Raw genomic sequence first — 14,680 nt, forward strand, 5'->3', positions numbered from 1 at the left:
TGCTTTTGACCGCAACGATTGCGCACTTTTAGCTGTTTCTCGGTTGTCTTTGTTCCGATGACCGAATTACCACCATCACGACCCGAGAACCACAAAAGTAATGGGGGAGGGAGGGGGTGAGTAGCGATGAGGCTTGGAATCGGGCGAAGCTTCAAACGTGAAATTCTCAAAGGTTCGTGTGGCCTAAAAAGGGGGAGATAACGATGGTCAGATGGGGCTCATAGCAGAACACTGGGAAGGTGTTTACCAGTTTTCCGCGCATTCGACTCTTATTTTGCCCATCTGGTTGGACCAGTTGAACATGCCTTTTCTCGAGGCTTTAACGTGCCTTTGCGATCTGTGTCTTTCGGCCGTCTTGAATCATTTGTCGTCTCTGTAGATTGAATGCTCATTCTCGGCTTCTACCCATTGTCAAGAGCTTAGAACCCATTTGTGGCCCAAACAGGATTCGATGCTGAATCCATTCTTGTCTCATGCCTTTATAGACTCTTGGAAGGCACGAGTCCGACGATTGGAGTTTCTTTTCTTTGGTATGTCAAGTCCTCCTAAAGCATTGAAAACGTTGAATAGTGACAGCAGTGCAGGCAAAATGAAAACCTCATACAAACCGTGCAGTGCAACGGAATGGTCATCAAAGAAGGTTGTCTACGGTAAACGTGACTACTAAATCCCCTCGACCCTCTTGCTTGACCTTTTGGGTCCAATCTGAAGTAATAGTTCCCAGTCGTAACAATGCCATACCACCGTGTGCGTTAGTGACAAACTAGGAGCTTCTGATTCCACTTGAGCTTTGGATAGACCAATGTCGGAAAGCACATTCCGAATTCCGTCCGAGCCGTCACAAGCCAGTTGATAATGCCTCTCTCCCCTACCCATTGCTCGTAGGTAAGAAAACTCCAGACCCGTATCGATCAGACATAACGGTTTCCTCAAGTCAGATAAAAACAACGGCCTTTATATCTGGGATTGAGCCTGGGAAAATTGCGGACTCCTTTGTTCCGCAAGCCGGGCCGGATCGGCGTAGTTGTGTGTACGACAGCCTCCACTTTTAGCGAAAGACCACATGACCGGGGACTAAATGAATTGTCTAATGGGATCTCTCCCTTAAACAATGACATCTTCATTAGTCAAATATCAACTACCCTAGGCATCTGGGGGTATTCAATCGGATGTGGCGCCGGCCTTGGAGACTCAGACAGCTCTTCTCCCCACTCAACTGCCGGGGTTAAAGTTGCGGGGTCGCGGGGATCGCACTTGGCCAACCCCCCCAAACTTCCCCGGAATCTTTTTCCTCGCTCATTCCGCCCTGGCTCTCTCGCCCTTTTATCGTTCGATTATCATTCCAAAGGTTCGCTCAAAGGAGGAGGTTGCAAGCAACGAACCCGAAGAGCGGAACGAGACTGAAGCACGTGGGGACCCAACCATTTCCTCGTCATTGCTGCGCAGAACATGGATTCTCCAGATTCTCCGAGTTCCCATGCAAGGGCAGCAGGGCCGAGAGCCAACTCTCCCAGGTCCCAGAGCGGAATTCCGCCTACTACCCCCAGGCCGCGGACAACCCGTGGGAAGTACATCTCCAAAGCCTGGTAAGACCCGCTTGGGGGGGAGGGTGCCAGCATTGCCAGTCTCAACACTGACGTCCGCATCTGAACACAGTTTTGAATGCAGGAAAAGAAAGAGCAAGTGCAATGGGAAGAGCCCCTGTTTACGCTGCTCACGTCAGGCTTTGACTTGTGGGGGTCCTCGATCTCCTCCATCTTCGTCAATGGCTAACAACACAAGGCGCTTACCCTGTCTCGAAGAAACCTCGGAAGGATCAGGGGAACAGCGCGTGAGTTGGCGCCTAATGGCAAAGACCCCCTCGATGGTGCCATCACTGACACCCTTAGTGATAACGAATCACAAGCCCTTCAGACTCTCAGGGATCAAGTCGCTTCTCTGCAAGGAGGGCTGGACTTGTTGCGTCGGCAATCTCAACAACCGTCGGAATCGCATCCAAGTCCCTTGCAATCAGAGGTCCGCCTTGGTCTCACGGCAGAGTCCTCCATCCCTCAAATCAATAGTGAACTGGTGGACCCGGCGCTGCTGCCGAACCCAGTTGGTGCTGATGCGGCATCGTCCGCCGAGGAGAACGACTGCCAGCCATCAGCTAGCTACACCTTCAACATCAGCCTTGCTCGAAACCATCTTCGCGCACGAGGAATTGGAACGTCCGACCTGGACTCCGGTGGGATGCCTGGGTCCGTCAACCCAACTCGACCTCCTTCTCCCTCCATCCAGACCGCGTTCGGCTTGGATGTCGGGTCGATAGACCCTCTCTGGCTCATCAACGAGGAAGAGGCCGTGCGCCTATGCAACGTCTACGAGGAAGAGATAGGCATACAGTACCCTTTCCTAGACATACAACGGCTCATAACACAGGTTCGGGGACTGTATCATGCAATGAGCAGTGGCTCGCGCCTTGGCTTCGCTTTTGCCGCGATTCCGGGCCCAACCATCATTGACCCCCAAGATCTGGGCCTGGTTAAGATGGTGTTGTCGGCAGCCTTGACCGTCGAGGCCGGGGGCTCCAGCCAGCTTGGAAAGTCTCTCTTCCTCGATGTGAGGAAGTCGTCGAACGACAGGCTGTGGGAGGCAGCGAACACCAAATCTACCATGTTGTTTATATTGCTGGTAAAGAAACCCCCCTCCGGGACGTGAGACATCCTAGTTCTGTTTTAGCTGACACTCTACAAGGCGGTCTATAGCTTTATGACGGGTGATGATTTGCAAGCATGGAGACTCGTGGGCATCGTTGCCCGGTGGTGTTTGGAGATGGGTCTTCACCAATCTGCCACGGTGAACAAGACTTTCAAGGACGCTGCAAGCCGCAGGATGGCCATGAGGTTGTTTTGGTGCGTTTACACGTTAGACCGCCGGTGGGGATTTGGCGCCGGTCTTCCGTTTGTGATGCACAATTTCGATGTCGACCAGCAGTTGCCCGAACCTGTGAGTGTCACTCGCCACTTTTGCTATGTGATGATGTGCACAGCTCCAGAGACTGATTATGATCCCCTATAGGACCAAGATGTTCCCTACCTTAGAGCCATGGTCGAATACAGTCGCATAGGCGACAAAGTCTGGGCCACCTCTTACAACTCTGCTCGAGCGACCGGCGCCATCCGGGACGACGAAGTCTCATATCTCCTCTACAGGATAGATCAGTGGTGCGAGGACCTCCCGTCGGATCTCCGACTTCACCCAAGTCAAGGGGTCGCCAGTCCAAAACCGGCGCCCAGGAGCGTGCAGCGACTTCAGCTTCTTCTTCACTTGAGGGCCAACCAGATGAAGATCCTCCTCCTTCAACCGTTCCTCCACTCGACATCCAGCCTCAAGGCCAACAAGTCCAAAGTGCAGCTGCTCATCAACCTCGCAAAGGACACGATCCAGAAGCTGGACTCCCTCAACAAGTCCACGGATATCTATCAGAACCAGCAGATGTGCTTCAATCATTTCCTGGTCTCCGCGCTCGGCGTTATCTTCTTGGTCGTCGCCCTCGCGCCGGCGGAGCATGGCCCGTCCGTCCGCGACGAGTTCCACGTCGCCCTGGACCTGATCCGTGGCCTCAGCGCCAGGTCGTACGTATCGAGCCGTCTCTGGAGGAGGATCGGCGACCTGCGGCTTGTCTGGCGGGGGCTGGGGCTGAACGCTCCACGGCCCAGAGAGGCGAGGGAGGCCAGCGCATCGTGCCACGCCCTCGCGACACCGCCCACGTCGTCCGGCGGCGGCATCGATGTCTCGCCGCAGAATGCGCAGACGGCAGCCGACGGCGACTTGCGCGATCCGGAGATGGCTTCGTGGGAACCAAACTCGGACGAGCCGTTCAGTGAGGCGCAGATGGCGCAGGAGTTGAACGACTTCTTCAATGCGATGGATAGTGGAGGCGACTTTGCCTCTTCCTTGCCAGCTCTCGGCGTAGGAGAGGAAGTGCTCGAGTCTGTCCAGGACTCGCAGGACAATTTTCTCGTGCCGGATCTGAACACTTCTGCGATGGATGTTTCGCATTTGTTTGTAGACATGTTGTGAAAAACGCTCGTGGGACCATACGATTGGTGCTGACTATCGTCATGAACGCTCTGAGAGGTCTCAAATGACACCGCGATCCAGAGTTCTCAGCCGCGCAAATTGAGACCGCAAGCAATGAAACGACTTATTCCAATATATTCCACATCGTTTATAAATTCAATGAGAGAATACCGCATTCTATTGATGTGGGTACCTTGCAGGGCTCATTCAAGAGACTCTGCGGGTGATGGTGAAGGGCCAGTCCGCGTAGGCTGCTTGATGACGACCAATCTCTCCTCTCCAGTCCTGAAGTTAGTGTGATCAATGCTTCATTACAATGCCATACGATTAGGAAGATTCTTCCCTCTTTCTCACATTGAAAACTCTACTCACATGTAATCAACGTCATAGGGTCGGAGTCCGCGGAACCTGAGAGCGGAATGTGGAAGTGAAATTCCGACGCGGAGATAGATCGAGGCTCTCCTCGCCCCGCGGACCGCGATTGCAAACGTTAGCCAAAACGCGGGGGAACTCGAGGGTCGAGTGCGGGTTCCGCCCAATGAATCGTCTTTCATTATAAATGATTGAGAGCAGCAGTCGAACTCGGGAGGGAATGGCCAACCTATGAACAAGTTTCAATCCCTTGCCACGCTTGCCCATCGCCAACATGCTTGTCGCCGAACTGATCCACGGTCTATCACACGAGGCAACCCAACACCCAATCGCGTTTCTCTCCAAGTTTCTTGTCATTTCTGCTCTGGTTTACTTCATTGTGAACGAAATAGTCCGCTCGAAGGCTCGTCTGTCCGGTTGGCACGGTCCCCAGGGACTTCCCCTCATCGGCAACTTATATCAACTCAGAGGGAATGCCTCCCAGAAGTACCGGGAATGGGCGAAAGAGTATGGTCCGGTATACGAGGTTCAGCTAGGTAACCTGCCAGTCTTGGTTGTCAATACCGCTGCTGCCGCCAGGGTCATGTTCGGGAACAACTCGCAAGCGACTGCGTCTCGCCCTGAGTTGTACACTTTCCACAAGGTTGGAGTCATCCTCTTGTCTTCGTCAAGTGCCATCATTGCTGACGCCAGAAAGATCGTTGCAAATACTGCCGGAACAACCATAGGCACGTCGCCGTACAATGAGTCTCTCAAGAGACGGAGAAAGGGTGCAGCGTCCGCCCTCAACCGACCCTCCATTGAGACGTACATCCCTCATCTGGACCTGGAGACGAGAGACTTCCTCAAAGACGCACTCACCTACGGCAAGGCAGGAAGTGTCGCAGTAGACCCCTTGCCCCTCGTCCAGAGACTTAGTCTTTCCCTGGCAGTCACGCTCAACTGGGGCATGCGATTCCCCAGCCACGACGACGGACTCTTCAAGGAGATCACCACGGTCGAAGGTGAGATCAGCCGCACCAGAAGCGTCACCGACAACATGCAGGATTATATTCCCCTGTTGCGGCTCAACCCTTTCTCGGCCGGAAAACGCCACGCGGTGGAAATGAGATCCCGGCGGGACAGGTATCTGTCCAAGCTGAACGGCGACCTCGAGGAGAAGATCCGGAACGGGACGCACGAGCCCTGCATCCAGGCCAACGTCATGCTCGACGAGGAGGCGAAGCTCAACAAGGTCGAGCTGACCTCCATCAGCCTGACGATGCTCTCGGCCGGGTTCGAGACGTTTACCGCAGTGTCGACGTGGGGCATTGGGTTCCTGGCTACGCATCCCGAGATCCAGCGGAAAGCTTTCAACGCCATCCGGGAGGCCTACGACGAGTCGAACCCTCTGTGCGACGCGCACGACGACCAGACCATCCCCTATGTCCGCGCCCTAGTGCGAGAGTGCTTGAGGTACGCGAGTCCCGTGTGGTGGTGAACCTAGCACGATCCACTGACTGTGGTTTACAATAGATACTTTACCGTCCTCCGGCTTTCGCTGCCTCGAGCAACTAACAAAGACTTTGTGTACGAGGGGAAGCTTATCCCCAAGGGCACAGTCGTCTTTCTCAACTCTTGGGCTTGTAACATGGGTCAGTCCCCTCGCTGACAAATTCCTTCCGAGGAGAAAAACTACCGATACTGACTTCGATTTGGCAGACAACGAGCTGTGGCACGACCCCGAGGTCTTCCGCCCCGAGCGCTGGCTGGAGAACCCCGAGGCCCCCATGTTCACCTACGGGATGGGCTACCGCATGTGTGCCGGGACGATGCTGGCCAACCGCGAGCTGTACATCACGTTCCTCCGTATGCTGGCCAGCTTCGAGCTGTCTTCGGCCACCAAGATCGACTCGGACCCCGTCACCGGAGCTGCCGACTTGACGAACTTGATCATCACGCCCGGGCATTACAAGGTCACCTTCACCCCACGCAATGAGGTGGCGCTGAGGAAATCGCTGGAAACCGAGGTTGAGCACTGATTTTCTGGGATCACGCCGAGATTTTCATGTAGTAAGCCGGACAAACTTAGTTGTGGCAATGGGATGCAAAATGCAAGGCAATGAGGTATGTGTCAAAGGGTAGTGAGTGTGGTTGGCCCCAGTCGTAGCGAGGGATGATGGGCTAGATCGCAACGTCGGACCACCCAATATTGACAACAAGAAAAGAGAACCGTTTGGGAAACCAAGGATGACCCATCTAGTTGCTCTGAGGTAGCTCTTCCGGTTTCTTAAAACACCTCTGCTGTGATGTAGTGCTGGTCAAGCCGACTTTGGCGATTAACGCAAACCCCAGGCAACTCACTCCCAGTTCTGTCGTAGACATACGCTGCCTCAAGTTCGAACTCTTCGCTGGTGATGGAGTCGACCGCCGAGAAATCGTGCAGGACGGCCGTGGCACCATCTCGGCAATCCTCATTCGCTCCTACGAGGTGCGCGGTAGCATTGAGCTTGAGATTCCCCACGTCATCCGAGTACATGTCAAGCACCAGCGTAACTTTGGGAATGCCGCGGGGCGCAGGCGGAACACAATCCAGCCTCAGGCTGACCACCTCGTCGTTCTTCCTGACCTCGGGAACCTCGCCTTGGAAGACCGAGACGACGACTGCCGTCTGGCCGTCTACCGTCGTGGTGAGGTGGAAAGTCTTGCTGGCTGGCAGCATTGTCCACCGCTGAAACACGCGCAACGCCTCGCCGCCGACGGTCTCGACGCTCAGCGTTCGCGGCTGCAGAGAGAACCTTCCGAGGATGTCCGAGTGTCTCTCGTGTCCGGCAAGGACGTCGGCGAGGACGGCGGCGCCGAAGGTGACGGCTTCGTCATGATCCAGGTTCTCCGGTACTAGTCTTGAATCGCCTCGATCGTTCAAGGTAGTAAGTCAACATACCCACTTTTGGAACACCCCCTCATTTGGAACACCTAAAAATGCCTCAACCCCACCACCAGCCTCCTACTTCCTCCAACTTCGAACTATCACAACAATTTCATACCTTATGCAAATAACCTCATTTTTTCAGAGGACCTTTATTCCTGCCTTATGGCCCAGTATACCGAGTATGAAGTCAATCAGGCAATCCAGGCTGTTTCAGACGGCCAAAGCCTAAGGAAGGCAGCCCGCGAATATGGCATCCCAATTACCACCCTCCACAACCGTCTCACAGGCACCCAGGCAAGGGCAGCAGCATTTTCAGACCTTCAGAGGCTTTCCCCTGACCAGGAGGCTAAGTTGGCTGAATGGGTGCGAATCCAGCATGCCCTTGGTGTTGCCCCAACCCATCAACAAGTGAGGGCATTCGCAGAACGAATCCTCTGTGCTATGGGGGACAAGGAGCCTATAGGAAAGGGCTGGATCCATGCCTTTCTAAAGAGAAACCCATCTATCAAGGTCCAGAGAAGTCGCCTTATTGACTCTAGACGTGTTAATGGAGCATCTACTGAGGTTATCAGGGACTGGTTCAAACTCCTCGCCATACCAGAGGTCAAGGGCATTAAACCATCCAATAGATACAACATGGATGAGACTGGTATCCTTGAGGGCCAGGGATCTAATGGGCTGGTGCTGGGCATGTCTGAGACGAAGTCTGTACGCAAGAAACAGCCTGGATCAAGGGCATGGGTATCCATCATCGAATGCATCTCTGCCCTGGGCCATGCCCTTGATCCCCTCATTATATATAAGGGCAAGACAGTCCAGCAGCAGTGGTTTCCTCTAGACCTTGGCCCTTATGAAGGATGGCAGTTCACTGCAACAGAGAATGGATGGACTACAGACGACACTGCAGTTGAATGGCTGCAGAAGGTCTTCATCCCTCAGACTATCCCTCAGACTGCCTCCCAGGGCAAGGAGGGCCAGGAGGGCAAGGAGGAGGCCAGACTGCTGGTTGTTGATGGCCATGGGAGTCACACAACGACGGACTTTATGTGGCTCTGCTATATTAATAACATCCATCTATTGTTCCTACCACCACATACCTCCCATGTGCTCCAGCCACTTGACCAGTCAGTCTTCAGCCCTGTAAAGGCAGCCTATAGGAAGGAGCTTGGATACCTTAGTCAGTGGAATGACTCTACTATTGTAGGCAAGAGGAACTTTATAGGCTGTTATCAGAAGGCTCGTACTGCAGGTATGACGATGCAGAACATCAGAAGTGGTTGGAAATGGACAGGGTTATGGCCTGTCTCTATGGCGAAGCCTCTGATGAGCTCCCTCCTACTCCCAACAACACCAAAGCCATCAGCATCTTCAGATCAGGTCAGCAAAGGGCAGTCTGGAGGCAAGGAAGGCAAGGAAGCTGAAGGATGGGCATCTGCGTCGTCTGCAGTAGTGTGGTCGACGCCAAGGAAGATGAAGGATCTGGCTGGGCAGTTGAAGCTATTCACAGAGCTAGAGAATGATGCCTTCACTCAACGCCTTCTATTCCGGAAGGTGAAAAAAGGCTTCAGCGAGCAGGCCTATGAGCTGGCTACTGCCCAGCATAAGCTGGAGCTCCTGCAGGCCCAAGTCACCAATACTGCAGCAAGGAAAAGAAGGACAGTCCAGATCGACCCAAACACCAAGTTCGCCAATATTGAGGACATCCAGAAGGCTCAGATTGAGGCTGGCGAAAAAGAGGATATCACAGATGAATCCAGCGACTCTGATACCCCTAGTGAAGCTGAAAGCTGTATTGTGGTGGCATCTAGGCCTAGTCAATAATTAATTGAAGATGGTGGTGATGTTGGGGATAGCTTCATTCTGGGTGTTCCAAATGAGGGGGTGTTCCAAAAGTGGGTATGTTGACTTAAGCCGTTTCCCGTTGAAAAAGGGTTCCAGCATATCCCGAAACTCTCGAGCTCGCGTGTACTCGCCCGTGACCACGACGTGAGCGATATCCGTCTTGGTAAGATTGGCCTCTTGAATGGCCCTCTCGACAGAAACTAACGTCTGCTCAAGTAGGCTCGTCTCATCCGCGCGAAAGTGGCTATTTCCTCTAGCCTTCTGGTTCTCAACCAGGCCCCCTATCTTCTTACCGAGTTCGAGGTCGCTGACTGTGGCACGATGGTCGAAAACTCCCATGTCAACTTCGACGACTGACACCTCAAAGTTTTCTCTTCCCAGCTCAAGAAAGACAACATGAAGAAAGTCGTCCGACTTGTCTATGCCGTACGCAATCCCGGCAGCGGTGGATGTATTTACTATCCGGATTACGTCCAAGCCGATGGAAGCCCCAGCTTGTCTGACGGCGTTGCGATCATCTTCGCTGAAATACGTCGGAACAGCCACGACTGCAAATTTGATAGAGTCTTGTGCCCAAGTCTCGGCGATGTCCCTCAGCTCTTGGAGAGTATCCGGCAGCGCGTCTTGTAGGATGTGAACTTTGCTACTCTTGGCGGCTGAACTGTTTGACGGACCAGGGTTTTTGATTTTTGCGTGCATGAAATACTCAGGTTCGACTCTTTCGCAAACCACAAACCTCCTTGAAGTCAGCATGAGGCATTGGAGTTGTCTCAAGGAGGAATGCCTCACTCGGTATTGAAGAGGGCACTCGACAGACTTGGGTCCCAGTGAGGATTGCCAAGACTCGAGTCGTCTATGTTCAGGATGGTGAAGCCTGTGTCGCGTTAAGGACACAAAGCGGCCTGCACAGGGAGAAAGCTTACTCTGAGACGCGAGAGGTATTCGCCTGGCGCCATGATGGACTTTTCCGGCGCTTGAATATGAAGGTCCGAGGCTCTTCAAGGACCGCCTTCGTCAATAAATGAGCTCAGTGATGACCAACCCCGGATCGAGGGCACTCACAATCGCCATGGTATTAGAGGGGGTTCCATCATTGCCCTCGTAAGCCTCGTAACACGCAGTAGGCGCCGGAAACAAGAAGGAGAATGCGGCGAATACGATGAACTGTCTCATGCGTATAGTCACAGATAGTGTTGATTGCGACATCCTGCGCAGATTCCTGTGCATCTCTTAGCCGCAGCGCCGAGTGCTACCGTCAGTATGATAACAGACCAAAGTACAAAAGTCTTGATGCTTTTTCTAATCGAGCTTCGCATGGGTGTTTGCTCGATCCTTAATGTTGTGTTTGAAAATGCGATATGTTCACAAAGACGCCGGCTTGGTGGCTTAGTGAGCAACGCAGAATGGCTGAGACCCGGCTCGTGTTAGTAAGCAGCCATCGTCAGATTAGGCTCAGCGATCTATATCCCACCGGGTGCGAATGGACCTCTTCTTGTTCGCCAAGAGTGGGATTTGCCAATTAAAACCATTGCCTACAAATTCTAACCTTATTTCTCTATAGCAAGTACAAAGTCAGCGGTTTTGGAGCAAAAGAGAAGCATCTTTCAGACACAGGAAAAGTGAGGTCCATTCGTACCTGAAAAGATAGTCATGGTGGTCAATATACCATGTAGGTGTTTGAAAGGGGCACTCCCCGGATGAACGAATGATTGACAGTAGGCTTTCATGCTGCATCACATTTACGGCACACCCCCTTCCTGTTGAGTTCCCGAACTGCAGGATCACGCCGCCAAACACAGTAGCAGGTAAATTGCCAGCCCTCATCTGGTATTTTGCTAGTCTCTAACCTATTTAGGAATACTAACTCTAGCGAAATTTCGCTACTACTAACATCTAACTGAACTAACTAATAAGAGCCTACAAATAGAGGTAGTCCTACAAAAGTTGTGCAAAATAATTATTTTTGAAAACTCCTTAGTTTTTAATAAATTAACTTAAGGCTAGCTAGGCTAGCTTTTTAAAAAGTTATTATATTATATAACTTATAAAAGTAAAGATACTTACATAATGCAATAGTAAGTGTCTAGTAGTATCTATATACTCTGCGCGCAGATAATTAGTTTAATTCTAACTGTAGGAATACTATTTTGCAGAGACTTAATTAGTTGCTAGGTACCTTACTCTATAGGAAAAATAGAGCCCTAAGCCCTATATGTACAATAGGGCTCTAATAATAGTATACATATTAAGTTAAAGTATAGTGTATATAGGAAAGAGTTAGATAAAAATAAGATTCCTTAATAAGTTTAGGAATATAAGAGGGTTTTACTTTTAACCCTTTAAAGGGGGGTTTACCTCTTATATATATATAAGTTAAATCTATATAGAGTAGTTAGTACTATAGTATAAGAAGTCTTTATTATATAGTCTCCTATTAATAAAACTTCCCTTATAAATATAAAAGTAAAAATATTTATAAGTACTAGTATTACTCTAATTACCCTAATTACCCTAACTACCCTAATTACCCTAACTACTTATACTACTTATACTACTTATATTACTTATATTACCTATTTAAAAAAACCTACTACTATAATAGTACTTACTCTAATTGTAGTAGTTGTAGTAGTAGTAGTATACTTTATTAAGCTACTAATTACTACTATTAAAAATTCTCTTCTTACTAAGCTAATAGAGCTACTTCCTACTATTAATAAGTATAAAAAAGAGTAACTTTATAAATTTACTACTAGTAATTAATTTTAATTTATTATTATTATTATTAGACTTAAGTACTCTATATTACTTATACTACTATAGTAAGACTCTTAATAGAGCTATAAAGTTTACTAATTACTTAAAATTATTATTATTAATTCTAATATATACTCCTACTTTAGCTATAGTAAATACTACTAGCCTAACTATAGGCTAGAGTACTACTACTCTCTAAAGTAGTTTTAAAAGTATTATATTTCTCCTATATAGAGGACTCTTATTAAGTATTACTAATATTAGGGGGGGCCTTATTATTAGAGGATTTAATAAGTATATACAATAAGAATAGGGCAGAAGAGATAAGATAGGATATCTTATATAAGAATAAGATAAGGTGTAGGCAGAAAGGTTGTATATTGCTTGTATGCATCAGGTCTAAAGTCTAAGGTAAAATAGAAGGGAAATTCCCTTTATTTATACTTCTTGCCTAAGGGATAAAATCCTAGATTATTAATCTATATTATTACATGTTATTATAGGTTATTATATGTAAAAATACGCTTATAGTATAGTGTATTTATCTGGTATGAAGGGTTGAAGTCCTTGGTATGAAGGGTTGGACTGGAATGCCTTACTAGTCTATATGTAGACTAGTATGCCTGTAAATCCTTATATACAAGGTATACAGATAAATAATACACTAATCTATAGCTAAAATTATAAGGATTCTAAATATAAAAACCGTTTACTTATATCTCTTTTAGTTATAGAGATATATGCAATTAAGCATATAGGTATTTTTATTAATAAGCTTCTTTATTCTTAGTTACCCCCTTAAGGTTACTATAGTTTTATAGAAAGCTTACATTATATTATATAGGTTATAAGAGATAAAGTCAGTTATAGGATAAAAAACTCTTTTTAAGAAGAGAAAAGTCCTATTATAGTAAAAAAAAAAAAAAAAAAAAAACTCTTTATAAGAGAAAAATAGTTATATAGTAGTATTTTATAAGTTAAAAAACTCTATATTTAGAGAAAAAGTATATAAGGGGAAACCTAATAGAACTTAATAGTATAGTACATATATAGTAGTATTTCTAGAATTTTTCTTTCTAGGGTACTTAGGAATTTCTTTCCAGGGTACTTAGGAAATTCTTTCCAGAGTGCTTAGGAATTTCTAAGTAAGTTATTTTCCTTTATATAGGTTGTTACTATATATACTAGGTTTTCTAGTTCTTTTAATTTATTTATTTTTATATCTTTATTATCTTTAGGTAAAAACCCCTTATTATTAAGGTTTATAGTCTCCTTAAAGTATCTTATTACTTCTATATTTACAGGCTTAGTAAATATATCTGCTATATTATTTCTAGTATGTACGTGAAATAAAGAGACGTTATTATTATATATATTAAATCTAGAAAAATGGTATTTTATGTCTATATGCTTAGCCTTTTTATGTAGCTCTGGATTTTCTGCAACTCTTTGTGCTGCTTCATTATCTATTAATATAATAGGTTTATTAAGAGTAAAAGGAAGCTTTAATTCCTTATAAATATAGTTATAAGAATTATATAGATATAGAGCTTCTTTTACTGCTTCTGTTAAAGCCATATATTCAGCCTCACAGGTAGATAATGCTATAGTTTTCTGTTTTATAGAGTTCCAGCTTATAGGGTTATAATAACCAAAGTTAAATATATAACCAGAAGTAGACATTCTATCGTCTAAATCTCCAGCCCAGTTAGAATCTGTAAAACCTATTATCTGTAGGTCTATATTACAGTTAATAACTAATCCAAGGCTAGGATATTTATTTAAATATCCCCATATATAATCTAGAGCTAAAAAGTGCTCCTGTGAAGGATTACTCATATATCTAGCACATAGATTAACAGGGTAGGTTATGTCTGGTCTAGTTTTTAAGCTAGCATATAATAAGGATCCTATCTGTTGTTGATAGGTTTTTATTTCCTCTGTAGAAGCCTGGTTATTATTTTTCCTTAATTTTAAATTAGGATTAACAGGGCTATCTCTAAAAGGTATATCCTTTTTATTATATTTTTCTAGTATTTTTAATATATAACTAGTCTGGTGTATATTTAAGATCTTACTCTTATTATCTATAATTATTTCATTTCCTAAAAACCTTTTAGGTATACCTAAGTCTTTTATAATTAAGTCTTTATTAACAGACTTATAGAAGTAATCTACTTCTTTATCTGTAGGTGTTACTAGTATCATATCATCTACGTGGCATATTAACACCGCTTTTATATTATTATTATTAGCTATAAAAATCCCTTCATCATAAGGAGATTCTTTAAAGCCTATTTTACTTATAATAGATCTTAAAAATTTATACCAGAGTCTAGGGCTCTGTTTTAATCCATATAAAGCCTTTTTAAGCTTACAGTATAGCGTTTTATTAGGATTAATATTATTATAGTTATATTCTAGGGTATTAGTTTTATTATTATATATAAAACCAGTAGGTAACTGAACCCATAATTCCTTATCTACGTCAGCATGGCAGAAGGCATTAGATATATCAAATTGCCTACTTTTCCAGCCTAGTTTTATAGCTATTATTAATATAGCTTTATAATTTTCAGGCTTACAAGTAGTAGAAAAGGTCTCTAGGTAATCTATACCTATATATTGATTAAAACCTTGTACTACCCACCTTGCCTTATAGATAAGATTATTATTTATATCTTCTTTATTATTATATACCCATCTACCCCCTAAGGGTTTTATTCCTTTTGG

General features: G+C 46.6%; 3 protein-coding genes across 3 annotated transcripts; all 3 read left to right on the top strand.

Moving 5' to 3' along the window:
- Window positions 1-2,232: 2,232 nt before the first annotated feature.
- CH63R_07165 (Fungal specific transcription factor) lies at window positions 2,233-4,065 on the top strand (the record flags this gene model as incomplete). The annotated part of the gene is made up of 3 exons (XM_018302140.1): window positions 2,233-2,673; window positions 2,737-2,988; window positions 3,061-4,065. The coding sequence occupies 3 exons, from the start codon at window positions 2,233-2,235 to the stop codon at window positions 4,063-4,065; spliced, it is 1,698 nt and encodes a 565-aa protein (XP_018156918.1).
- A 646-nt stretch (window positions 4,066-4,711) lies between these two features.
- On the top strand, window positions 4,712-6,458 carry CH63R_07166 (Cytochrome P450; the record flags this gene model as incomplete). Its single annotated transcript, XM_018302141.1, has 3 exons — window positions 4,712-5,892; window positions 5,953-6,071; window positions 6,139-6,458. 3 exons carry the CDS (start codon window positions 4,712-4,714, stop codon window positions 6,456-6,458), a joined length of 1,620 nt encoding a protein of 539 aa, XP_018156919.1.
- Window positions 6,459-6,538: 80 nt separating this feature from the next.
- Window positions 6,539-7,318, top strand: CH63R_07167 (uncharacterized protein; the record flags this gene model as incomplete). The annotated part of the gene is made up of 2 exons (XM_018302142.1): window positions 6,539-6,543; window positions 6,787-7,318. The coding sequence occupies 2 exons, from the start codon at window positions 6,539-6,541 to the stop codon at window positions 7,316-7,318; spliced, it is 537 nt and encodes a 178-aa protein (XP_018156920.1).
- Between the last annotated feature and the right edge of the window lie 7,362 nt (window positions 7,319-14,680).

The sequence above is a fragment of the Colletotrichum higginsianum genome, chromosome 5, assembly GCF_001672515.1.
Source record: "Colletotrichum higginsianum IMI 349063 chromosome 5, whole genome shotgun sequence".
Classification (NCBI taxonomy): Eukaryota; Fungi; Ascomycota; class Sordariomycetes; order Glomerellales; family Glomerellaceae; genus Colletotrichum; species Colletotrichum higginsianum.